Source organism: Columba livia, chromosome 13 (genome assembly GCF_036013475.1).
Source record: "Columba livia isolate bColLiv1 breed racing homer chromosome 13, bColLiv1.pat.W.v2, whole genome shotgun sequence".
Lineage (NCBI taxonomy): Eukaryota > Metazoa > Chordata > Aves > Columbiformes > Columbidae > Columba > Columba livia.
Window position 1 is genome coordinate 288,479 of NC_088614.1, and position 27,406 is coordinate 315,884.

At 44.0% G+C, this 27,406-nt stretch overlaps 1 protein-coding gene across 2 annotated transcripts; it reads right to left on the reverse strand.

Annotated features, from left to right (window-relative positions):
- Nucleotides 1-428: 428 nt before the first annotated feature.
- Nucleotides 429-27,390, reverse strand: VPS35 (VPS35 retromer complex component). 2 transcript variants are annotated; one of them, XM_065028554.1, is made up of 17 exons: nucleotides 27,250-27,389; nucleotides 19,213-19,311; nucleotides 17,899-17,995; nucleotides 16,947-17,070; nucleotides 15,322-15,504; nucleotides 14,766-14,979; nucleotides 13,943-14,026; nucleotides 13,366-13,475; nucleotides 10,182-10,278; nucleotides 9,924-10,072; nucleotides 9,214-9,421; nucleotides 8,545-8,700; nucleotides 6,021-6,143; nucleotides 4,915-5,094; nucleotides 3,507-3,746; nucleotides 2,602-2,745; nucleotides 429-1,322 (listed from the first exon to the last, which is right to left on the reverse strand). In XM_065028554.1, exons 1-17 carry the CDS (start codon nucleotides 27,250-27,252, stop codon nucleotides 1,143-1,145), a joined length of 2,391 nt encoding a protein of 796 aa, XP_064884626.1. In that variant the 5' UTR covers nucleotides 27,253-27,389; the 3' UTR covers nucleotides 429-1,142. The 2 variants fall into 2 exon arrangements, with proteins under 2 accessions (XP_064884626.1, XP_064884627.1); XM_065028555.1 differs by lacking the exon at nucleotides 15,322-15,504 and having other exon boundaries at nucleotides 27,250-27,390.
- Between the last annotated feature and the right edge of the window lie 16 nt (nucleotides 27,391-27,406).

The window sequence follows — 27,406 nt, forward strand, 5'->3', positions numbered from 1 at the left end:
ATCAGCTTTAGAACGCTGCATTCACTTCAGGTAACACACGCATTTCAGAGCTCTCCGCAACGGGCGTTACCTCGCAGCCAAGAGCTGCCTGCACGGGAGTTGCCACTGGAATTGCTCTACTGCCTAATTTCCTACAGCTTCATGAGGTAACCACCCTCGTTCCAGCACAGGGCGCGTGGCCAGCGGGACTCCCCACCGCACTCTCAAGATTTGCCATAAAAGCATTCTGAAATGTGAACACGCCATCTCAGCATCATCTGGAAAAACACTGGGTTTGAATGATAAAATGTTACGTTACAGATGCTGGCAGCCTCCCAGCTTGGCCAGGTTTTTTTCTGTCCCTACAAACCAGAAGTTCCTTTGCTTTTATCAGAAGGATCAGCGTTAGTCAGTGGGTTCAACAGTGGGCTCTGAAGAGACATGAAACATCAGGTGTTAATAGCAACTTTATTGTTTCACTGGTGCAAAACCATGATACTGAAGAAACTGTGTAATGCATTTTCCCCTAAATTTACAGTAAAGAAGGTTATACATATCTATATAGATTGCAATTTCTCTATTTTTATACTATTTGGAACAAAATTATCTTGATAAATATGCCCTGTGCACAGTACTGGCCCTCACTGAATGTCACAGAGCCTTAATATGCAAAATATAACTTCTGGTTTTGAACATGGTACTTTAAAACTCTCCAAACATGCATTAATATATTCTAGTTTTTAGGGAAAAATATTACACTTAGTCTTAACTTGCATTAAAAGAAAAGCGCAAGCGGAATCTGACATAGAATAATCCCAAAAATCTGATGCTCCATAAGGATCAGACACAGTTTCAGATGACAGTTTAGAACTCTAGTGCTACAGAAGCAACAGTGAACAGACAGAGGAGCAATGGGAACCAGAAGAGCCTGACATGTCACATGGATTTCAAAGCAAGTTTGGGCCATGCTGACCGATCCAACCCAGAGCTGCTGGTCCAACCTTCCCCATTTGTTAGAGTACTCAACACAAGTGTCTGAAGTGCCAGACTGAACACACAGACGTTAACGTAACTTGACATTTCTGAAAGGCACAACCTATGAATCTATCTTAAAAAAACATACGGTATGTAAATGAAAAGAAATAAGTACAGTGTGTATCTCCCTAAAGAACAAGACCTTCATAAATTGGCCCCTCAGATTCTGGCGATTCCCTCCTCAAGCGCAAGTGCTCCAGTGTGTTGTGAAAGTGTTTGTTAATTTGTTCCGTTTCTTCAGTAGACTCAAGGTTTGGGAGATCTTCTCTTATCTTCTGTATAAGCTGATTCAAAACCTGAACTGTCACCTACAGGAGAACATAAACAGAACAGAAGTCATTAACAACACCTCCATATATGTACATAGACATTAGTTTAACAGGCTTGTCTGTAAACTATTGGTATCTGAACAGTTCTCAGAAATATTGGTAAGACAGCATAAAGACGCACTGTTGGAGACTGCCTTCTCACAGGACTATTCTGATAGCAGAGTCTGGGGGAAGTTCCCCCCATCCCAGCAAATTGCAAGATATCATTAACCTGATAGCTCTGTAACTTTTACCACAGCATTTCTCTCCAGTTTATTCAATACAAATTTAACAAGCCTTAAACAACGAAAGCACATCACCAGGTTGCCTACGCTCTCTAAAATAATCTATTTCTTAAGTTAGGACAGAATAAGTCAGTTAGGACAGCAACTGGAAGTTGTTCCTAGTGACTGAACCGTGAGCCAGGAGAGCACGGCTGCCCACGCCCAGCACTGGTGAGCTGCAACCACCGCTCCGTCCAGAGACTATTCTTGCATTTCCAAGCACTTGGCAGATGTAAAGTTTTATTTTCATCTCCATCAGACAAAGCATCTCCTTTATTAGAGCACTGCTCTAGTGGGAAGCCAGTTGAGTTCCTGGAAAGTCAGCAAATCCCTAAAAATCTCTTTAGGCATTCTCTCAGAATTACAGGGTATTCATTAATGTTTGTTCTTGATCAAATGATGACACCAGGTGGGATGCTGATCTCTACTTGACCAAGCAGCTTTTTCAAACTGGACACATTTGCTAATTATCTACCAACAGAAAATGTCCAAGGTAACTGCTATCTCAGATTTCAGACGCAGAGTTTAAGACGGTACATGAGACATCACATCTGGTTTTTGAGATCAAAGCTCACCCCAACCATTTGTGGTACACTCAGTGGTGATCTTGAACCGCTGGAAGAATTTTCTTTTCCTTATGTATATATTAGGTTAGGTACCTTTAAAGTTCGAATCTTACTGCTTTCTGGTCTAAGTCCTAGTAAGTTTTGACCTAATAAATGTTTCAAGTATCCAAGTCTCACAATATTTAAGGTCATAACTAAACTGCAAATGTTTGATGTTTTCCCCGTGATGAAGAATGAAGCTTTATCCACAGTTTTATCAGCACATCAGGAATTGACAACTATATTGTTATTACCAGAACTTGTGCCTCTCACGAGAGACTACAGAGCAAGCTGAAGAGACCTATGATTTGGGGTATAAGTATGAATTAAGATCTTAAAGAAATGCTCTTCAAGAAAGAGAGAGAACAGAGAGAATGCATTTCCACTCACCGCCTCATTTTCCTTTTCATAAAAATAGATGTATCTATTCAGAATTTCTATGAAAAGCTGGACTTGCAGAGAAGGGTCCATGCACTGGTTTGCTATCTTCAGAGCCTTCTTGAGGCATTCCATCACTCTTTTTCCTCCATGAAGCTATAAGGAAAAACACCAAAGTTACAAGAAAGAAAAGAACCTCAGGAAGCTCCAGTATCTCTTGGCTTGGCACATACGTGGCATTTCCTGGTAGTCTAGCACAGAAACACAAACGACAGACTGCGCAGAGCAAGCTGGCATTGAAAGCTTACCTTTCCTGACTGCCACCAATTTTAAGTTTTGTTAAATCAAGCATAACATGAATAGTTGTTGAACGCCATCAATTATTAGACCAATGATCTCAATTTTGAAATATGTACACTGATGGATACTTTGAGAAACTGGTTTCAAACACTGCTCTTTATAATTACAACAGCTTATGGGACAAGCTCTGAAGAACACACAACTTTTTTTTTTTAAACCTCAACAACTTGTGTCTTTAATTTGGAAGTTGAGTAGTTCACGTGCAAACACAGCTACCACAATAAACACATGCAGAATGCAGACTGTACTTCGACAGCCAGCCTTAAACTAGTTGACACTCCAAAACCCGCACAGTACTTCAACCCTTAAATTTGAGTTTTCTCCATTTTTGTATCTACGCAGCTTACACTGCAGTGAGATTTAGAAGCTTCACATATTAGAATACATTCCAATCAAATCTACATCTACAGCTTCCCAGGCTCAAGTCCTGCCGGAGTCACCCTGCCATAAGCAGTGACAATCACTAAATGATAGATCTACTTCAGGAGCGAGTGCCTTCAGAAGAAAGGCAGAACTACGTTCCTGAACCAGGATGTCTTCTGCTGCTTTATTCTTACCTCCTCTCCATTCTTGTCGGTATTTCGGCCAGACCAAAACAGATGGGCACAGGTGCTCACAGCCCGGCACTGGTCGGGCTTCTTCAGGAGCTTGGAGGCTGCCAGCGCACACTGAGTCCTCAAAGGCTCATGGTTCTCCTCGCTGAAGCACTTCATCCTCTCAAACGTCCCAATTATCAAGGTGATTGCAGCCAGCTGTGCTTTCGAATCACTGATTTCATCTTCATACAGAGAGAAGGCCTAGTCAAGGGAGAAAACAAAACTCTTAATAACCACTTCAGAACACATCAGAAAAAAAACAACAGATCACATCTGCTACGTGACATGGCAGTGAAGTGTCCACTTTTATGTTTCCTAAAAGCTTCGGGCAGGAAACATCATCTTTCATTGAGAGCAAAAAATCAAGTTAAATCCACAGAGTGGAAGTAAGTCTTGCAAGAAATACTGAAGTGGTTATAGTAAACAAGTGTGATCCTACATCTAAGCTGAAGATTGAGTTCTTCCTGATTTCAAGCATCTGCTCAAATATGCAACTTCAGCAGTGGAAATAGTCCCTCAAGAGGATTTGGTTCTTTGGAACACACAAAGCAGTAGAACACAAGTTGAGTGGTAGGTCAGTGACCACAGAGGAGGCAAGAAGAGCACTTGCACTGCTGCTGTATGGGTGAAGAGCCTTGACAGAACACGTGAGATGAACAACTGTGAACCGCATCTCTCGTAGAAGGTACGTAATTGTCACGCTGCTCTCACGTTCAGAATTGTGCTACAGTGGTAACTGATACGAGACAGTGAGGAAAGGCTGAGGTTATCAGCAACTCAGTTCTAGAACACGCATTAGTAGCAGTATTAGAGGAAAGATTAGGAAAAAGCGTGCAACATGGATAACATTAAATACATTTGTTCTTCTTCCGATGGGGAGGATGGGAGGGATTTTGTAACAAGTAAGGATAAGTCTAATTTACAGGTTTAAGTGTATTTTCTGAGTAGTTCCTAACAGGTTTCAGTTCTAAATAGCAAAGCCCAGCACGGCAGTTGTGAACACAGCAAATTTTAGAGAACTTCAAAGAGTGCCTGTGGTCAGGGCAACACCAGGTAACAGGAGCTGGGCAGCAGTCCCAGCACCAGCAAAGGAGCGTTTTATGTTGAGAAAGCCACACTCCTCCAGTGAACCTACTGCATGAGTAGGAGGCAGCATTGCAACATACCACATGTTGTCAGACTGAGTATTCAACAGAGCTTAATCCCAGTAGCAACAGAGCTTAATACCACAGCAGCCTGGGAAGCAAGAATGAAGGAGTTCCCACCTAATAGCATTAGCTGTCATTTCAGATGCTTTAATGATCAGGAAACCCACCCAAGCCAAATTTAAGGTAGCACGGGACAGTGGCTGTAATAGTTGGATGCTCACCTGGGACATGAACTCATAGGCCACGGTTTCATGGTTCTCAAAGCCGATCTCTCCCGCAGCCAGTGCTCCTTGTAGGAAAAGACGGAGAGGCAGCTCGGCCAGTTCGGCTTTGATCAGAGCACTGATGGTCTGATGAGCAAACGAGAAGATCTTCTGACACTTCTTTTCCCATTTGTCATCCTACAGAAGTGAAACAAGTCAAAGCTTGAACAAGACTACTGCTGTAAGGAAAATCAAATCTAAATTGTAATGAAATCTGTTAAGTGCTCCAGCCTCTCGTCTTCTGAATGCTGCTCCAGCCACTGATTTATTGCAATATTCCAGCAGTGAGGACCCTAGCAGTACTGTGTTGACCTCAGTGGGTGTTCACAAACTATTTCTTCCATGTACAAAAAGCTCACATCCATTTTTCCTACCAGCTCATAGAAACCTTTCTCAGAAGCCTACACTGAGTTGCAGTTATCACAGCTACGCTTACAACATAACTAAGCAAAAGCCTCATTAGTTAAGGGGAGAAAAATCCTATTCCATCTGCAGCATCAACGAGAAGCAGAAGAGAATTTGAAAACATTCATTTTGAGGAGTGTTTTAACAAACAGCATTTTAACTTATTTCCCCACAATATGACCCCCAAATAAGGGACAATACATATTTAAGCTGTCTCAATCAGAAAGCATTAAAGGGCCAAAATGGATCAGTGATTGTTTTAGTGTGCAATTTTGCAACTATCAGAGAAGTTAACCTGCAAAGCAGCCTTTACTTTTAGACACATTAAGATAGTAAAGCTACAGATTTAGAACTTGATGAATTTCAATATCCAGATTTAAATCAGTTTCATGCTATCACTTGCAGTGTCCTAGTTCTCTGGTCTCCACATGAAAACACATCAGTCACCTTCACGAATAAACAAACCGGCCAATTTCTGCTTCACCGATCCTCAAGAGTAATTCACAAAAGTCCTCCTTAAACCAGACAGCATTCACACCTCAAGCAAAAAAACCCCTACTATTCTCTATCAAGTCTTAACATACCAGAGACAGACAAAACGCATTTTTAAGAAAGCAAAAAGCAGCAAGTATACCAGAGTTATCTAGAGGTCAACTCACCACTTTGGAGTTCTCTTTGTAGCGAAAAGCCAGCTGGTATGCAGCAAAAACCAAGGGTGGCAGCGTAAAACGAATACGCTGGTTCCCACCTGCACCGAAGTGTTTCCGGGCAGTGTTCAGGATCTAGAACAGAAGCACTGTAAGCTTAGAGAATTCTTGTGTTATTTGCATCTATAACTTAATCCACACTCTACGGAACAAATGCGTCAGAAAGACATGGTGTTAGCATTAGAAAAATTACAGTATTTTCAGGAGGCTACATACAAATTGCTTTACTTGAATTAAATTTGTGCAGTCTCTGTAGCTTTTTATGTGGTATCTGCCCAAACTGCAGCTGCTTAATAAGTGTTAGGCAACACTTGCACTATATTAACTGTAGATACTACTTTTGATTGTGCAGCGAGATGGAAGTTGCCTGAGCTTGCATTTAATAATGACGTGCAATACATTCTGTCCTCAACTCAACTGAAGCTACAAGAAGTGCTGTTGTTCTTACGGTAGCCTGTAAGAAAGTAAGACATCAAGTTTCATGAAACTAAACACGCAAGTCAGTCAATAAGGCTCCTCACACTCTGAAAGACTCTAGTGCCACATTCTGGCAGTGCTCGCCATTTCCCTGTCTGCAGTTTTCCATTGTGCTCAGCTGCTCAGTTTTGAGCACAAGCTGCACAAACGTGATGCTTCTCTGTCTGCTGCCCTTGTTCTATACCTGAGGAGAGCGGCTAAAGAGTTTTACTCGTTTGCACCATTACCTTCTCCCCTTTCCCTTATTCTGGTATTATTTCTGTCTATTGATACAGTTACTCATGTATTCTCATAACCAGAATTCTCAGGAACAGCAAGAACTCCAGGTTTCACAAGATAAACCAATCTGTTCCAAGCAAGGCAAACATGACGTTTGTTGTTTCGAAGAGCCTGACTCCCTTTCAATGGGAACAAAACTCAGACATGCCATATTTTACACCAAAGCTTCTGAAAGCAAATTTCAGAAAATTTATTACAAATCAGAGCTGAAACGTGGGGTTTTTTTTGTTAAGTGTCAGAACAAAGACGGGTAGTTCCTGCAGCCAGGTGTCGCCTTGCTTTCTGCTCATAGCAGTCCCATCACCACTTTGAAACAAGCACTACAAGTGAAGCTCAGTGTCCAACCCTGCATACATCTTTAGATTACATCTAGCATACATGTAAATAACCTGCATAAATATAAATCTGTACATATACACTGTCTTAACCACTTGGGCTTGTAATGCATTAAGGTGTTTAAATGACACATTCTGTACGGAAGTGATTGAAATGGGAATTCAAAGCCAGACACTGAAAGAGCTGTGAAAATCCCATTGTCTCCAATTTTTTCCTACTGTTCCTGTAACATGGGAAAATTTGATAAAAGTATTCACGATGCTCATCAAGAAGCTATTAAGCATTTTTACCACAAGGTGTGAAGTAGCTTACAGAATTCTAGCCAAAAGGTAATTTGACCAGCCCATGATGGCATTTAAAGGTGGTCAATCTGATTAAAGCTGAGCACTGCTAGACAAGAAAAAAGAGCCAGCGTGATGTCCACAAGTTTTGCAAAAACAGCTTTGATGTCTCTACCTATGCAAGGTCCTTTTGGGTTAAATAAAAACCAAGAAAAAAAACCCCGTATAGTTCTTGAAACGAATTACATTGGTCTGTTCTGACTGTTTACATGGTATAAGGACTGCAACTTAAAGCAGACTCAGCCCATGGTTTCACGTGCACAAACTGCACCAGAGCTCTGACCAGCGCCAACTCCAGCTGCTGCACATCTGGAACAGCCTGCGGCTCCAGCTCATCTTCTGCCCGCTCCTCCGGGGGATTTTGCATAGACAGAACATCCCTCTGCCCAACATACAGCTCTCAATTTAGGGAGATCATTTAACCTTGCAATAAACTAAAGGCAGAATTAGCAGATTAACATCAGAGAGCTACATAAGATGGATCAACTCAAACTGTTACAACCTACTTAATGCATAAGTTTCAAGGCCATATCAAATCTGCTATGAAGGACAGACCAAGCAGAGAGGAAATAATTTGTGACCGCTAAGCAGCAATATACTACATGCTATACGAAGATCCTAAACCCACGCTAATTAAAATCCATGAGGTCAAACATCAGCTGTGTTTTCTGAGCTTTGTTATGTATTTTCATACCAAGAGAATGCAAATGGCACACTGCTCCAAATTCCACTTGCTGCTTTTTGGATAGATGGTTATATGAAGTTGTCAATGTTGTTAAGAGTTACCACAAACTAAAATAGTTGCATCCAAACTGCCACCTCATATAATGAAAAGTTTACATCCACAAATGCTTTCAAGTCCTTGCCTGTTTTTTCCAAATAAAAGCATCTTGCACTACCTCCAAAGCTATCATACGCAATGTTTTCTTGTTTTCTACTGAGTTTGTAGTGCCAGAGCAGTGATGCCCCAGCTACACTAAATTCTCGTACAGTAAATAATGCAGTTCAGGGAGCACGAGCAGCAGAAGCGCTGATTGCCGTACCAGATACTGTTGGTCAGGATCATCTGAACGCAGGAGATGAATAAATCTTCCCACAAGACTCTGCTCATCAGCAAAGTCCTCAGGGTCAGGATCTTCAGCAGGCTGATCCGGTTGATCCTGGATCAGCGTAGATACCAAATTCATGATCGCATCAACCTGTCAAAGGCAAGACAACTTCTGTTCAAACAGGAGTAGTCCATACATATCAGTTGAAAGCAACTGGGAGTATCTGTACAGCCATTGCTAGTGCAGACAAAGCACTAGGAAAGCCTGTTAGTTCGTGATGCTTTAGGATGTATTTGCCTTACTCCCTGAAGAAGGGCCCTTCTTAGCAAAAAGTGTGACAGCGCACCAGTACAGAGGAAATTCAGATTCTAGAAGTACTATCCGGCCTTCTTTAGGTAACAAGTCTAGTTTTAAGGGGATTCAGGATCTTTGTTCAAACCCAACAGAAGCAGCCTCTAGGGTGAGCTGAGGTAGGATGCGCAAAGACAAGATATTTAAGAACACTTGCGGAACAATTACCAAGTGGGATAAAGCGTGTGCTACTAAGATGGTGAGGCAGGGGCACACCGGCCAGGAAACAAAGGAATGAAGTCACTGACTGTGTTTTCATGTCTTCAAACAGTAGTTCAAATACTTAGAATTTCAAGTTAACTTATGTCATACCTGTTCCTGGGACACAATTTCCGTGTTATAATCCAACACATTGCTAAGCACATAACAACTCATGCTTTTCCTGGACTCATAATCGAAGTATTCAAAGAGTGGGTGGAAATGTTTTAGTTTCAGAACCGTCAGGATATTGTTGTAAGTATCAACGGGGATTTTCAAAAGTCTAGTCAGTTCCTTCGAAACAGCACTGCTTGTTGCAATACTAAAAGAAAAGATATGCAAAACCCATAATTAATCCATTGTTCACACATGTACGCAGACTTGAAGTCAATATCAATTCTGATGTATACCACAACATCTAAGCAACTTGCTGCTAAGGAGACAGGAAAGTATCAAAACACATCATATCTTGCTCTCGAGGTTGTACAGTGGAAACTGCTTGTTTGTAAGTTGCGGATGGCAAAAGCAGAGATTGTGGTTGCAAATTCAGCAAGAGCAGAACTCTAGAGCGCTGTAAGGGATGAACAGATAACTCCACCCAGACTGGCACGCACATTGTGCAGCTACACAGTGCTGTTTATGCACAGGTGAGCAAGACCTGATTAGTTACTAGTTTATCATGATCCCCCATTGCTTGGCCCAAAAGCAGTAATTTCACACATCCAAAGAATGTCTCCTTGCTATCTTGCTGTATGTGGTGCCATGCAGAGGATTTGAGAGTATTCACTGCCGCTCCAGAGAAAAGGTGAGAGACATTAACTTACTGTTCCAGATTAAGTTTGTTGAATATTTCCACAGTTGTCTCCAACACCTTATCAACATAATCAACACGGTCCGGGTAGCATTTCATAGCCAAGTTAATGAGAGAAACTTGCAAAGATACCACATCCTCCGAGGGCATGTCCTGGCGAGACTGAAATTTAAGACAGCACTCAGTTGATAAAAAACCACACAACTTTGCAAAAAAAAACCAAAAAAAACAAACCACACACCAAAACTGCACGCAAGAATAGCCGGCATACCTGTATGACAGTAGCAACCTGCTGGGAAAAGATGTCAAACAGTTTGATATCTGCTGGGATACCAGGTCCATCTTCACGATGTGCAAATAAAGCTAACCTGGGAACAGATCAAGGAAAGCGGCTTGGTCAGCATCGTTTTTCCGCTCCTCAGATACACACCAGAAAGAGACAGTGGCAGAAAAAGCAAGTCCTTCAGGTGTATTTGCAAGCTCTATTATAGAAGGAAATTAACGCATGTCAGAAGCCTTAAAAGCAACTGAGCTTGGTAAATATTAGTCCTGGAAATGAGTGCTGACAGAGATGGCAAAGTGAAGAAAGAGCAAGAAGGGCATTTCATAATCCACGTTCTTCACCCAGCAGCAAGTGTTCTGCTCTCTCCAGCAGATGAAGAGGTACAGAGGAGACTGATGGAAGAACAAATATCTTGCATCCATTCAGTGATCTTACTGCAGTTAGACATCAAGTAGCATTCTCCACAGAACAGTGTCCAGAGGAAAAACAGAAGAATTATGCTAATTAACGATGCTTTGTCTCCAAACAGAGAGATGAACGTATTTGGGACTTACGCTTTTCGCAAAAAGCAAAGTAAATTTTAAATGGAAAAGAATACCTTTGGGGGGGAGGGGGGGAAAGGCAAGAGATTGCTATTCAGCAAGCATCTCAAAGACATCGCAGAACTACGTTTCTCTACAACAGGAGAAAGTCAGACCAACTCCCATTTCTGCAGAAAGCTGACACACATAAGAATCACTATAGGAAGCTCAGCATTGCTACCTTTGCTTTCTAATAGTTAAGGGATTATTCTAGTCTGAATTAGAGAAAGACCTACAAAAATATTTAGTAAAAGGCACCTGATTAACATTTTTGAAGTTATTTCTTACAGGGTTTCTACACTTTGATTCTGAATCAACTTTGAGTCTAAAACAAAGAAGGTAAGAAAAGGCTGAAGTGCCAAAAAACTTCACCGCCAGACAAAACAGACATTGAACTACTCCTAGATTTCCTCAGGGTGGTAACAAGCAGACTTTCTAAAGCCAGGAACAATCACTCACAGGGACAAGGCAGCTTTTCCTGGCAGCAGCTCAGAGGATAAGGCAGCATGCGACAAAGTCTGATCAAGTTGCAGGCAGATGGCAGCATAATTAAAAGCTATGAACAGTTTAGTAAGTCAAGAAAGATCCTAAACCAGCAAGACTATTTGCAGGAAGATTCCCGCAGCAGCAAAGCCCCAGGGGAACTGGGACTAAAGCTACACAAGCTCCCTCAGCAGTCACGGATGTTCAGTGTCAGTTATCCCCTGCGAGCTGAAATAAAGATGAAAAATGCAACAAGCACTATCTGTATGACACAGACTTGTGTGTTAATTACACAATACTGAAACACATAACCCATTCCCCCAAAAATAAGACATGGTCTTATACAATTTTTCTCCAGAAGATGTATGTATAGCTGCCTGGACACAATTTAAATTGACTTTTTAATGAACTGTAACTAGGGCTTGCTTTTGGAGTAGGGCTTACATTTCGAGCATCCTCAAAAACCTTGAAAAATCATGCTAGGGATTATTTTTGGGGTAGGTCTTATTTTCAGGGAAACAGGGTAACATACAACTGCTTCCAACAACTCCAAGGCAAACACGAGAGCAACATCTACCCTACATGTGTGGATTCCAAGAACCGATCCACTGATATCCTCCAACACTTGCAGTAATTTTACAGTCAAAACCACAAATTGCTATACTCCAAAGAACAGAATCATCGCACCGCCACCTCTTTCCCCTTGTGCTCCAGCCAAACGGGAAGGCTCTGGGAGACACTGGTAGCGGCCCAAGGAACCGCAGCGACGTCAGTTGCTGGCTGTTGTAGCAGTAAAACCAGCAAGCTTACTGTGCAGGTAGTGCCAAAGGTGGTTTAAGTCCTCTAATCAGACAGGAAAAGCTACAAAAAAAAAAGCTACACAAGGAAAATCTTCTTGCAATAATTACATCGCTACACACTGACGTAAGAACACAGCAAAAGACCCTGTGACCTCTATTGAAATAGTCCCAAGTAGACAGTTTCAGAAATCAGATTGTTAGGGCAAATGCATCTTGGGATCTTTTAATTTATTTTTTTAGCTAACAAAATTATGAAAAATCTCATCCAAGGCAGTAAGTTATGGGAAACCAATGAATTTCTGTGAACACTTCTGGATGAAGACAGAGCTGCTTTCCTGCCAAATTCACAATACTGGAAGATACTCCAACAAGACACATGATCTGAACCAAGAGATCTGCTGTAACTTGGAGAAAACAAACTACGGATTTGGTAAGTAAAAAATTTAAGATCCTAAGTTATAGCAGTCGTGGATAATGCACGTGCTCCTTCTCCAGGCATTAGAGAAGATAAAGAAACAGCCACAACAACTCCACTCATGGCTGAATGCCAGTGGGATCCAGGATCCTGAAGGTAACTGGAGTCCATGCACTGGTGCATGAAGCAGCCGTGCAAAGGAACACATTTGTGCACAAATGCAAGGACAAGGCTCTCCTGAGGCTCAGAAGCCAGGTGACTGCACCGCCTCTGTGCAGTGAGGAACTACAGGTACCCACCGATAATCTGGCTTGTTCCCTTTCAGCATACAAACCAAAACTCCTGTTTCAATTTCTCCCATGTTTTCACTCCCTGCAAGCAACTTTAAGCAGCAGGAAAAACACACTTTGGCGAGAACACACAGGAAGCTAGCGAGAAACTAAAAATCGAGAAGGTAGTTCCATTTCCTACTAGCTCCTTTCTGAAGATGCACATTCTCTGATCAAAACTGCACGGTAAAGTATCCTTGATATATGATGAGTCATTAGTATCTTCAAGTGCTCAAGAGCGGCCTGTGACCGATACGGCTGTCAGCGCAGAAACATGAAGTTGGTCAACACTAAATGGGTTGTTTCCTGGCTTAATCTGTTCACAAGTTTGAATCGGTCCTTAGCACAGGTTTCATTGGAAGCTGTAAAGGCAGAGTCCACAGAGCAGAAGCTATAGAAATAATATTCTTCACAGCCTTAATTACAGCTGATACAGAGACATGGAAACAGTGAAGTTAAATGATAATGGAAAACTGAAAGCTTTCCAATGCTAGAAGAATTATCATCTGCTTGTGCACAACACAAACTTAACTTTGAGCCAATTCCACCCCCTTGGTCACTCACCTGTCAATTAAAGCAATAATTATATTTTTCACATTCACATTTTGGTGTAGTTCAGCACAGGCTCTGAGAAATGGGTTCAGGGTTTGGAGGTGAAATTCATCTGGGAAAACCTGAAGTTTTAGATCAATAGTCATCAAGTTATAAACTGCATTTGCCCATTGTTACACAGCAGTAAAAATTCAACAGAGTCATTCTAAAGCAGCCTGTATTTACCATGCGGCTGTCTGGTCTACAAATGCTTTAGGGTTCCCCAAGCTGCCCCTGACTGGGTAAATGCATGAAGCAAGAGATGCAAGACAAACAGTAGCTCAAGGGCCAAGCTCTCCATCACAATTAATCCTGCAGGCACTGCTGCTCAGATGCTTACAAGCTTCTGCAACAGAAGGAGCACAAAACTGATTCGTCTCCACTTTGCCCATCTGCTAAAAAACAATATGGGACAAGCCACTGTGTAAGAGTCCCAGTGATGAAGTTTTCCAGTTCACGAGGAAGAGGTGAAATTAGCCTGAATCTGACTAAAAGAGTAGGAGCAAGTGTCCCCGTGTCCCATCTCTGCAGCTGAACTGAAGCCACTCACCTGGATGATGCACTCCATGAGATACTCCTGAGCTAAAGCATCTCTGCAGTTTACAACTTGCTCCAGTATTCCAGGCAGAACAATCTGGAAAACGAAAAAGAGTCTTGCAGTGATTTTACCGTTACTTTCTAAGTTTATATTCAGACATATGCATTTAATCCAAGCAGAGTAGTATTTCTAAGATCTTTCAGCTTATCCTTTACTTGAAGTCTTTCTCATCAGAACTTCCAGTTTTCAGCAGTTCCGTCCTCGAGAGAGAAAAAAAGAAATCTGCTGGTCTCCGACATCTGTCCCTTTCATACACTCTACAATCTGCAAGCTTTGCTTTGCTAAGTCAGTGCTACCAGCTTTGCTGCCACACACTACTACTCAGGGTCTCAACAGTACCACTCACAACAGTTTTCAGCAGCCATACGGTAGAACTTACAAGGGACAGGCTTTTAAATAACGTAATTTGCTTGACTGTCATTTCGCTTTGGGAAGCATAGCTTCATTTAACAGAATGCTGTATGTGTAGACATCCCTTAAACCAACTCATTATTCTATACATAAAATGAGAATCAGGAAGGAAAGTTTTCAAATTTCCTCTCAACATTACAGATGAGATCAGAGGAAAAATGCATGAGCCAGGTCCTTAGTCCTGAAACACAGGACACAGCTTCACCAGCATTCAGAAGTTCTCCTCAGGTGGACAGCTCTGGAACCACCAGGGTTATTGAACTTTTAGAATAGCTGTAACACTTCAAGCTGCTCATCTGAAAGTCCCAACAGGTTTCATTTGGAAAAAGCAACAGGAGTCAGAAAGGATGGACAGACATTCCACCTGCTTATATCGCTCCACGTTAACTCCTTCCAGCTGACTGAGGCGAACTAGGTTTGTTCCTACGAGGATTCTCAGCTCCTGCCTTTCTCGCTCCCTTTTCTCTCTGTCCCGACTGTGGCCCTGGTGTTGCATTCGCACCCAAAGTTTGTTCATCTCAGCAAAGTTCAGCAGCACAAAATCCATGGAATCGCTGATGTCTCCAGTGGTTTCTTCACTGCAATGGAGAACAGGTTAGGAACAGGAAAAGCTTGCCAGAGGTATTCACGCTTCCAGTCACCCATGAACATGCAATTTTTAAGACAGCAGGAGGATTGGGAAGCGTGTGGTGGGATATCTGGGTTTGCAAGAAAGGTTCCTGTCCTCATTTATAAGGAATCTTAGTTATGGAACGGAATTCTTAAAGTTAACGGACAAAACACCTGTCAAGTCTACAGAGTTCAAATCTACAGAGTTTTAATGTATCTACCTCTCTCAAACCTGAATAAGGTCATACAGAAAATTCAAATATGCCCTGTTAAAAACAATTTTTTTAAAAGCTATTGCCCATTTATCTTACTCTGCTTGCTCGCCTTCATCTGGTAAGATATTCCTGGTACACTGCAGGAGATAGTTTCTAAGAAAGAGGCCTCTAAGAGGATGCTGTACGCCACGGCACATCTCCACCAGGTCCTTCAAAATATCTTTCCTGGACTGTGGAAATGACTTCACATAGACAACACCTACTGTTATCAGGAGGTACCTGAAAAAGGCACAGAATCAAACAAAGTGTAAAGTAGCAACACCACACTTAAAGACAGCAGTTCCTTTCTTCCATCCTGACAGCATTACTAAAGCACAGAAATATCATCTAGGTCCCATAATTTTGGATATTTAGTCAGCTTTCAACTCCTTTTCTCCTCTGCTACAGAGCACAGCAAGTCCGAGCAGCCACCCAACCTCGTTACGCTACTTTATACAAAGAGCGTGTAAATGCGTCAAGTTCCGAATGCTCTCAGACCAGCTTGGCTATATTGCCAAGACTCCACTAAGCTGGAAACCAGCTCTGGGATAAATAGATAAGGAACCTATTCTGGTGAAGCAGTTAAGCCTCTTTCACGCAGTGGTCCAGCAGGACAGATGTTATGCCCTTGGAAATTCCCAGGTCTGTACTTGTTCCTTCAGCATCTCTTTATTAAGCAACAGGCAGGAGGAACACACAAGGTGCAAAGGACTGGTGCTCCAGTATACCTGGGCTCTCTTTCAGCTTAAAAGAAAAAACAGAAAACGCTCAGAACCTTCACATATTTGGTTTAGAGGCCTCAGCCCTACCTACACGCTTCTCTGCTTCATGAACGGGTGCGTACAGAACTGCCAGGGCAGTACCAGAGGTGTTCATCGGGGAGAACCAAAATCTGCTCCAAGCAGACAGAAAGCCAACTGAAATGCTTATGCAAAGGGGCAAAGCCATTGTAGTATTCATTAGCAAAACCCCAGAACTGTGTGAGGATGCAGCCTGGTGTCCCCAAAGCCTCTTCCTGGCATGAACTTAAGTTCAGGAACTAAAAACTGCAGTACCAAGCAAAATTTGAGTCCCAAGGCTGAACAGCTAGAAGATCTACTCCAGCCTAACAGTCACATACACAAAGATAAGCTTTCCAGTATCATCTCTAGCATGCTAACACATAGCAAAAAAACAACATATTCAGAAACACAAAGCTTTTAAGAATTAAGTTACAGAAATCTTTGGCTTCCTTCTCTCACGCTTCTTACTCTCCAAAGAGACAGACGCTTATAAAGCACCTATGGTGCGTGAGGATCTAAGCTCTAGATCCTCAGGTACAAATTAGTTAATAAAAGTGTAGTCAATCTCACCGATCAGAGTGTGGTACTTGGTTAACCTTCCACTGACCAGCTCTTTACCCAAAAGATGACTTTATTCCAGATCAAAGAGCTTCTGTCTTGGTCACGTGCAAACCCAACACATTGGCAGGAAGACCTGACCTTCTGCAGCTGCACCCTTGGCACACATCTCAAAAGCCTCATAGCAATCCACTCTTCAGATACGCAGAAATAACGTTCACCACTGCAAACTGAATTCTTGCGTCAAGCAATCATTATCTGAACCCAAAGCCTGACCACTATTCAGCATTAAAAAAAAAACAAAACACACCCCACACCAAAGCCTAACATATACACACTTACAGTCTTGGAATAATATTTCCAGCATACTGTACTAGCTCATAAAGGTCTGCCACTTTCCTTCCTTTGGCAAATTCATCTGTCAGGTAGACTTCCAAGTAGTGTAGCTCATCAGAAATTGCCATGTCTTTTGGTCTGAGTTAAGGATTTTAAGTTAGATTGTCTACAACAGATTGACAGTCATTTGCTCCTTCGCACCAAGGAAGAAAGACACTGTACCAAATGCAATCACGCCCAAGTAGGCAGTACTTCTGAAACAATAAACACCACTGGGATAAATATGCAAAATTCATCCCAAGCATTCAACTGTCATTTTTTAGCATATTAGGGAAAGGAGAGAGAGGGGAAAAAAAACAAACAAACAAACAAAAAAGCACCACCACACACCTAAATCAAAATGGCAAGCAAATCAATGTGATTGAACAGGGTATTTGAAATTAAGCCATACTATGTGCCACAAAATAATATAATCCACACATGGAGAAAGTAGTATGTGAATATATTCACATTTACTCCCAAATCTCATTAAAAGCCTTGCTTTCTTCAGATACCTCAGTATGCACAAGTAAATACATCAAGGCACTGACTTATGGTCAGAAGCCAAGGTAATAACGAATGGCAAAAAATAACTTGGTTTTACAGATTTTGGGTTAACACACTGCAAGCATAACTTTTACAGAGCTGGTATTTTTACAGAACTAGACTTCTGTAAGCTCACAAAGGAAGATATGAAAGACATTAAAGACCTGCTTTAAACCAAAGGGAAAAGATGAACTTACACAGTGACCAAATAAATGTATATTCTCCTACAATATATCCAGATAACTAAGTAACAAGGAGAAAAGTGCTAGTAAATACCTGAGACTAACAAGACGTCACTGTACCAAAAAAAAGGAGATGAGCGTTTCATTCCAAATTCAACATTTCAACCATTCACTTTCTCTTCAAAGGATACAGAGCTCATAATAGCTCTTTGGAGATAACATAGAAGTCCGCAGCTCACCAAGCATGTTGGAAGCATGTTTCAGAGCATCCATGAGCTTGTTTTTGTCCTTTAGAGGAAGAAAAATGTAATAGCTTGTAAGAAATAATACTAGGCAACTACAGTATTTTAGAAAGCTACACTTTCAGTTTTCTAAAAAGCACGCAAATGTGTGAACAATCTAATAAACCAAGTGAATTAGTACGTAGCTTTTACTATGTTGCCCATCCTAGGAAAGTGGAACATTATACCTGAAGGTTGTAAGAAGGCTTATCTTAATACAGAGCTACAGTAATAATATGTAACGCTAATGGTACAAAACACTAAAAGGAAATCTTGCTTTTGCAGCAATCCCCACCCACCACTTGGATTCTATCCATCAAACAAAACAGAGCTGGTTCCACTCCCCCTTCCCCCATCTGGTGCGTTGTTTTGCTCAGAAATCTGACAGACAGAGGATCCGCGCAGCCAGCGGAGCCCTCTGAGAACCAGACTCCTCTTCCCACCCAAGAGCAACACCTCACCAAGACACACTGTTTATTGGGCTGCATGTAGAGTTACAACGCATATGACCAACGGTCAGGATACAAGACAAAATGCTAATTTACCACCCGTTCAACACATCATAAGCAGCAGCACTAAGTTTTAGGGAAGAACAGAAGGAATTGTTGGGGTCACCCACTCAGTCACAGAGAGCAGTGAAAAGCACAGCTGCAGCTACTTCAAAGATTTCCAAAGCATTCCACAGAGTATCCAACTGGGAAAGGTGTTGCCTTTCTTGCTACTATCACGTAGCTGCAAACAAAGTTAGCTTGGCTAGCCACTTGAAAATAGATGGGAATATTTAAATTTTCATTGCAACTTCAAGCAGTTTCTCCAAATAAAAATACATTACAATTTCAAGAGTTCAAGATCTCAGTACAACCCTAGCCAATGCTGTTTTCCAGTCACAACAGAATTCATGCATCAGTCTGCGATTAATCCCTACAAAATTTATCCTGAGGTCAAGTGGTGGGCTTGTTCTCAGCTTATGCAAGCACATAAATTATGAAGGTGCATCTTTATAATTTATCTTGTCAAATGTTGGAGGAAAATCAAGAAAGTACGTTCAAAGAATACTCGAGGCTCGTTCTCATTGAGTAGCCGCCTCATTTACTTGGTAAGCCTCTGCCACAAGGATACATAAAGGGTTAAGTTTCCCCACAGCACTAGAGATTAGTATTGATTTGCTGTTTTACTCCCAGCAGACGGGAAGCTTCGCTGCATTTTAACAAGTCGCATTCTTACCAAGCATCTCTTCATCTGGAAAGACTGCACCTTCACAGCCTGAATGGCTTCGTCCAGGAGCTTTTCCTGTTCATCCTGCGGAGATTGCTGTGTTGTTGGCTGGAAGAAAAAGCAGAACTCTATGATTATTATGAAGCTGTTTATGACTTGATTCAAACTGGGTTCCCACCGTTTAGAACACAGTGCAGTGTGACCCCTCACAAGTTGACACAGAAATAGCTGTGGGATGTTTAAGGCAGAAAGTTCCCAGCACTCCACTCAAACCTGAGGGCAGGGAGGATAGAGGCTGTGTGGAGCCCCTGAGCACCATTGCTTCATGGAACGCAAAGCCATGGGGACAGAACAGTGTCAACTTTTGCCATTTAATATTTACAGGTCAAGAATCCAGTGTAAGTAACCGGCAAGAAAAAGCTTCAAGAGAACACAGACAGCACCGTGGTGAGAGGAAGCATCGTTACACCTTTCCAGGGAGCTTCAGAGCAACGCCCAGAGCACATGCTCTCCTGTCCTCACAAGTTCTCATTAACTGCTACCTGCGCCAACAACAAGGACAAGTTTCAGACAAGCAAAGGATAGAGCACAGTGCTTTCCAGAACGTAGAAGCAACTTGCTTCTCTTCAGTTTTTCTCTTCTGCAACAACTCTCCATGTCCTCTGCTCGTCCCAGTGGCCCTCTTTCTCTCTCCTCAAAGAGGCACATTCTCAACTAAACTTTCAACACCCTTCACCTTTTCTTATAATATTAATTAAATCCGCTGCTTACAGCCTTAGATCCCCCAACGCTGCTATAACAGACCTTCTCCTACTGCAGCTGCTCCCTGCCCTCCACCAGATCGATGAATTAGTTTCTATGAGCACCTCTGTCACCCCCTGGGATGTCCCAATGTCCTTACCCAGACCCCACTGGCCACCAGTCTCCTCCTCACAATCACACAGCACCAGCCACCTATAGTTCAGGCCCAGACTCCAACCCCTCACCAGAGCCTCCCAGCCCCTCCCAACCTTGCTGTTTGCTTTCAGATGGCCTTTCTGAAATATTGACAGAGACAAAAGCATTGATCTTGTGTCCCAATTACATCTTCTCTAGTCTTGACAAATCCCACATACACAGTGATTCGCGCAGCAGGTTCTCTGAGCCTGCAGCTTCAGTAAATTCTCAACTACATATACATGTTCAGTTTGTTCAGAAGGTGCGTGGTCTCCTTAAATAAATCTGAGCAACGAGCTAGCACACCATGAATTATACCATCCTAGTGCTCCTAGAAACCACATCTTCACCAGCTCCTCCCACACACCCCACGCTTCGAGTGTCCACAAGCGCCTTTTGAGGACTGAGATTAAAATGGAGGTCTTATTAAAAGAGAGAGGTTTTAGTGTAACAGCAACTTAATGGTTATAGAGCACTGTAGCCTTGGCACACCCTGTTTTGTCCCACAAGTAATTGGGTTCTTGTTCTGTAATGGGAACCTCCCTAATGAGAGTCACCAACAATATCTCCCCCTTGCCCTTCCCACTGTCCTTTTCCACATCCAGAAAACAGACTGTGCTCTGCAATACTGTTCTTGCCTTGATCTCACCCAAACAAGCAGTGAAACTGCCCCTGAAGGCTTGAATCACCCAGCTAGACAAAACCAAGGCTGGCCTGATCTAACACTAGCGATTATCCTGCTTCAAGCAGGAGGTTATATGAGACAAAGTTTCCTTCCAACCAACACTTCTGCAACCGAATGTGCCTCAATAATATCCAAACCATGCGAAATAAGTAATCAACCGGTTTATTTAGTCAACAGAAAAAAAACATCTCTGCTAATCAGAGTGACCGCAACTCTTACAAAGCTCTCTCAATAATCACATAAAGTGCATGTCTTCCAAAAAACTATTTCAGCATAAGGCAAATGCAGTAGCCATGACTAGCCGACCCTCTTTCCCAGGCAATTCAATAGCTACTAACCCTAGAAAACCTCCAGTTGTGAAGCAAATACATTTCACCAGCAGAACTTTGCTGTAATCACTAAACTTTACTTATTCCATAACAGACTGGACTTTCAAGGAACAGAAAAAAAACAGAATCCCAGAATGTCAGGGTTTGGAAGAGACCTCAAAAGCTCATGCAGTGCAATCCCCCCATGGAGCAGGAACACCCAGATGAGGTTACACAGGAAGGTGTCCAGGCGGGTTGGAATGTCTACACAGAAGGAGACTCCACAACCCCCTGGGCAGCCTGGGCCAGGCTCTGCCACCCTCACCCCAACAAGTTGCTTCTCACCTTTCAGTGGAACCTCCTGTGTTCCAGTTTGCACCCATTGCCCCTTGTCCTGTCACTGGTTGTCACCAGAAGAGCCTGGCTCCATCCTCCTGACACTCCCCCTTTCCATATTGATCCCCAGGAATGAGTCCCCCCTCAGTCTCCTCTTGTCCAGCTCCAGAGCCCCAGCTCCCTCAGCCTTTCCTCACACGGGAGATGCTCCACTCCCTCCAGCATCTTGGTGGCTGCGCTGGACTCTCTCCAGCAGTTCCCTGTCCTGCTGGAACTGAGGGGCCACAGCTGGACACAATATTCCAGGTGTGGTCTCCCCAGGGCAGAGCAGAGGGGCAGGAGAACCTCTCTGACCTACTGACCACCCCCTTCTAACCCACCCCAGGGACCATTGGCTTCCTGGCCACAAGGGTCCAGTGCTGGCTCATGGTCACCCTGCTGTCCCCAGGACCCCCAGGTCCCTTTCCCCTACACTGCTCTCTAATAGGTCATTCCCCAACTTACACTGGAACCTGGGGTTGTTCCTGCCCAGATTCAAGACTCTACACTTGCCCTTGTTATATTTCATTACATTTCTCCCCGCCCAGCTCTCCAGCCTGTCCAGGTCTCTGATGGCAGCACAGCTTCCAGTGTCACCACTCCTCCCAGCTTGGTGTCATCAGCAAACTTGCTGACAGTCACTCTATTCCCTCATCCAAGTCATTGATGAATATATTGAATAACACCGGCCCCAGCACTGCCCCCTGAGGCACCGCACTGGATACAGGCCTCAACTGGACTCTGCCCATTGACCACGACTCTCTGGCCTCTTCCCTTCAGCCAGTTCGCAGTCACCTCATCACCCGATCGTCCAGACCGCACTCCCTCAGTTCAGCTGTGAGGATGCTGTGGGACACTGTGTCAGATGCCTTACTCAAGGCAAGGTAGATCACGTCCACCGCTCTGCCATCATCCATCCATCCATCTTGTTATGTCCGCATAAAAGTCAATGAGGTTGGCCAAGCACAACTTCCCCTTGGTGAAGCCATGTTGACTGCCCCTAATGATCCTCTTATCCTTGATATGCCTTGAGATGGCACCAAGGATAAGTTGTTCCATCAGTTTCCCAGGGATGGAGGTGAGGCTGACCAGTCTATAGTTACCCAGGTCCTCCTTCTTGCCCTTTCTGAAGACTGGAGTGACATTTGCTTTCCTCCAATCCTCGGGCACCTCCCCTGTTTCCCAAGACTTGGCAAAGATGATGGAAAGTGGTCCAGCAATTACATCAGCCAGCTCCCTCAGCACCCGTGGGTGCATCCCATCTGGACCCATGGATTTATGGATGTCCAGATTGCCTAACCGCTCCCTAACCCAGTCCTCATCAACCCAGGCATCTCCTCCATTGTCCTGCCTTCCTCTGGGGCCTCAGCGGTACGGGGCTCCTCAGGACAGCCTCCGGCAGAGCAGACAGAGACAGAGAACATTCAGGAACTCTGCCTTCTCTGTATCTTCTGTCACCAGGGCACCCACCTCATTCATCTGTGGGCCTACATTGCCTCTGGTGTTAGTTTTATCTGCCACGTATTTGAAAAACCTCTTTCTGTTGTCCTTGACCCCTCGTGCCAGCTTTAATTCTAAGGAGGCCTTAGCTTTCCTAGTTGCCTCCCTACATCCCCTGACAACAGCCTTATATTCTCCCCAAGTGGCCAGCCTCTCCTTCCATGATCTATAAACTCTCCTCTTCCACTTGAGCTTACCCAGCAGTTCCCTGTTTAACCACACAGGTCTCCTGGTTCCCTTCCTTGACTTCCTGTGTGTCGGGATGCTCTGATCTTGAGCATGGAAGCAGCAGTCCCAGAAGACTAACCAACTATCTTGGGCCCCTTTACCTTCAACCCACCTTACCCATGGGATTTCCCCCAGCAATTGTTTGAAAGGGCCAAAGTTTGCCCTGCTAAAGTCCAGGGTTGCAATTCTGCTTGCTATTCTTTTCCTGTCACCCAAGATGCTGAACTCCACCATCTCATGGTCACTGCAACCCAGGCAGCCCTCAACCTTCACTGCTTCAACCAGACCCTCCTTGTTAGTGAGGATGAGATCCAGCAGTGCACCTCTCCTAGTCGGCTCCTCCACCATCTGCATGAGGAAGTTCTCACCAATGCACTGGAGGAACCTCCTGGACTGTGGCTGGCTGGCTGAATGGTCCTTCCAGCAAACATCAGGGAAGTTACGAGTCAAATTCCATTCATATGTGTTCTGATTGAAGACTGAGAAGGTGAATGGTCTAAAAGATGCCTTTACTACAAGGGGGCTGTACTTCATGTCTACAGAAAAGAATCTCAGCACGAGAGTCACCCAGATAACCCAACCTGACAGTCACGCACGTGATAGGAGCAGCCTGAGGTGTTTATAGCAGCTTTACCCCTGCACGAAGAGAAAACATCTTAACAGCAGCACCACCAAACCAGTTCCAACTCCTTCTTACTTTTCAGTTTCAAAGTCCGAATTTTTATCAGCTTGCCCTTTTCTATGTCAGAAAGCAAGCTGCTTCCAGCTTCACAACCATACAGGTTTCCACGCACAACCTGGTTATTATCAAGATCACATTAAGATACATGTATCCTGATACATACGGCTGAAGTTTGAGGAACTTGAAGAGAATATACAGCAAAAGCCTCCAGTGCCAGTTAGCAGGGCACACACCAAACTAGAAACCAGTTCTCCTGTCAAATATAATGTTGAATAAAGCTGTGCGTGCTCCGTATCTTCCACTTCAAATCAGGAATCTAATGCAAGATGGTATTTTCAAGTGTTATTTTATCAAAAAAATGCAACTGTGCTGTAGAGTCCTCTACCAGTCTATAAACAAGAATCCTGAACACAGGCTTCTGAAGTGGAAGCTAGTTTGACACTGGAAGAAAGCAGCAGCACATAATCCTGGCACAGACCATCCTGCCTTCTCCACAGCACACACAACAGGTATAAACTCCTGCATCAAGCCAAGACAAGCAATTTATAGCAATTGTGCAGCCATTCAGACTTCAGCAATGCCTCAGCTTTAGCTCCATTAGATACGCTGCAAATGTTGAAGACAAAAGGAGAGTTGACGTGCACAGTTACCTGCTTTACTTGCTCCCTAACCCTTTTTTCCTCTGAAGCCACAAGGAAGCAGGTGAGCAAGGACAGACCTGCCCCTTTCAGCAGCACTATTGGCTTCAGTGCAAGACACCAGAGCCTTTTTCTGGCTTCAAAGCAAAGACTACCGCAAGTTACCACATGCAAGTGACAGAAGCAACAATCAGCTGAATTCAGCAGGGGAGCGAGGAGAGCTGGCTTTTGGCGTGGGTTTTCTCTTGTGTGGATTTTTATTTCTCGGGGGTTTTTTATTTGTCTTGTTTTTAAATGAAGGCTAGTGAACTGTAAGATGTCTTGGAAAAGAAGTTTTTTTTAATCCTAAACTAGGTTGGAAGAAGTTTACTGCCCAGCTGATCAGAGTGGGTAATACAAGTTATCCTGCAGATAACAATCACAAAAGTGTATTATCACAGCAACAGACACTACTCTGGATCATGCCTATCCTCATACCAGCAGCTATTCTTGAACATACAAAGTAAACATTATACCTACTGGGCACGACTTACTTATTTTCCAACACTCATCTCCACAGGAAGATTTCATAAGATTCAGGCTTAGATTCCCACCTGCGATTCAGCCACACTCTGGAGACAGTTATTTTGGGTAAATGTGTTTACTAGTTAAGATGCTCATTCGACTTGAAAACCTGGTAAACTGCAGTACTCAGGAGACAGCGCGACAGACTACTGAAATACAGCAGAATTCAAGGCAATCATGTAGAGCCTACCAAATGGCTTTATTTTGGCGATATAGGTAACTCAAACTGGGTGCAGAGTAGAAGGTTTTGCTTCCGTTCCATTCTAAAATGCATTTTCTTCTAATCTCCAAGTACTTTTCTCTAGATAACCGATGTGCTTACAGCCTATTCCAGATATTACTTTTCCTTCTGTTTGCTTCCATGGTTGTGTTTAGTACCACAATGAATGAGATTTACCCAAGGAGGTTTTTCTGCACCCTCTTAGTTGGATTTTATTAGGATTACACACCAACCAGTCATCACTGAGACACTTCAAAAGAAAGATGGGTCAGCTACAGAAGAAGCATAGATTAGGCCTGGCTGCACACAAGGCTCTGCTGGAAAAGTCATCAAGCTGCTCAGAATTAACAAAAAATGCGTTTTGTACCATATAGGAAGCATTACTCTGCAATACTGAAGACAACCCTAGAAATTCTATCATATCTCACAGTATAGGAGCTCACAGATGAACCAGAGAGAAGAAAACATCCGTCACATGTTTAAACTGGTACTTACTGCCACAGGAAACCACAAACCATTAACGAGAATTAAGGAGCTGGACTTTTTATTCAGGGGATGATCAAGAACAGCCCAAGTCCTCTTAAAATCAGTCTTGTTAAAGGTACCCGAACATTCAGCTTCAAGGTCTAAACCAAGTTTGACCATAGGAAATGGCAGCGGAACCTAATTTGGTAGAGAGGATTATTCTATATTTAATACTATTTTTTTTCTGAATTACCTAGTATCAGTTCCTATTGAAGTGACAGGCAGAGGAAAGTTGTGTCATTCTTCAGCAAATTATTACCACAAAGTATTTATGTGGGGGGCAGAGACTGCTATCTAGGTAGACAGAGCATTTCTCATCACCCGATTAAGTATCTTCCATTCATCTTCCAAATAACCGCACAGGTTTTGCTCCCCTCTCCCCCCAGGAAGGGACAGGATCACACTTACATCAACATACACACAACTTTAAAAAAAAAAAAGCCTAGGAACTGTGCAATCCCTGCTTTATAAAGCATCTGGTTAGGTTTTGTGTCACTGTCTAGACACTGTTAGCGCAGCTTCACCTCCACAGTTGGGCTGATCACGTGCTGTGATCATCATAAGAAGCACTGCTTAAAATTTTAGCAAATATTAAATACCACAAGACACGCTAAACAGGTACACTTTTCAGTTTTACTAGGAAACTTGATTGTCCCCTCATTTTTGTCAAAAATTGAAAAGCATTTCTCAATAGGAGCTATTTCCATACTAAAATTTCAGGATTGCTTCTCTCATAAAGACCAACATCTGCCACAGAACAACTCTGTTGAGCCAGGCCTACCAGTGCTGAACTACCATTTTTGCAGAGGGGAAGGGAGGTTCGCCAGGTCAGTCTGAAAGGGCAGCTCGGGACCGTCAGGAACAGCAGGACAACGGGGACAAGAGCACAGAGACACAGCCGCAAGTGCCATCAAGCCGGGTCTAGGCAGGAGCGGCAGCTCGAATGCTGCACGCTCTGACTGCAACTGCGGCAGCGCTTCCCCAGTTAAAGAACCGACCAGCAAACGGTGCGACCCGGCGAAGCGCTGACCCGCCCGGCCCGGCCGCGGAAACGGAACCGCGGGCACGGCGGGCCCGGCCAGGCGACGGCCTCCGGGCCCGGCTGCAGCCCCCCGGCCCGGCTGCAGCCCCCCGGCCCTCCGCGCTCCCCGCGCAGCCACTGACACCGCTCCCGAGCGGGAGCGCCCAGGCCTGGCCCGGCCCTGCCCGGCCCCTCGGCCACCGGCTGCGCGGGCCGGAACCCTCCCACCTGCACACACGGCAGCGGCCAGGCCGAGGCGGGCACCGGCTCCCAGGGGCGGCGGCCACCGCCAGCCCCGACCCCGATCCCAGCCCCGGCCCCACCGCCAGCCCCGGCCCCGGCCCCACCGCCGCCGCTTCCTCACCATGGTCGCGCCGCCTCAGGCTGCCCCCACCAGCAACTCCCCACAGCGCGGCGCACAGTCATGTGACTGCGCCCCCTCACCCCGCCTCACCGCCGCTCCCCGGCCTCCCCATTGGTCTGCTCCGAGGAAGTGCTCTACTCCAGGCCGATTGGCGTAG

What these genes read in the sequence shown, in the direction of transcription:
- VPS35 (XM_065028554.1), bottom strand. An exon ending in TCATGGAGTGCATCATCCAG is followed by an intron (nt 13,476 to 13,942) that starts GTGAGTGGCTTC and finishes CTAAAACTTCAG; the next exon opens with GTTTTCCCAGATGAATTTCA. An exon ending in ATTATTGCTTTAATTGACAG is followed by an intron (nt 10,279 to 13,365) that starts GTGAGTGACCAA and finishes ATCTGTTCCCAG; the next exon opens with GTTAGCTTTATTTGCACATC.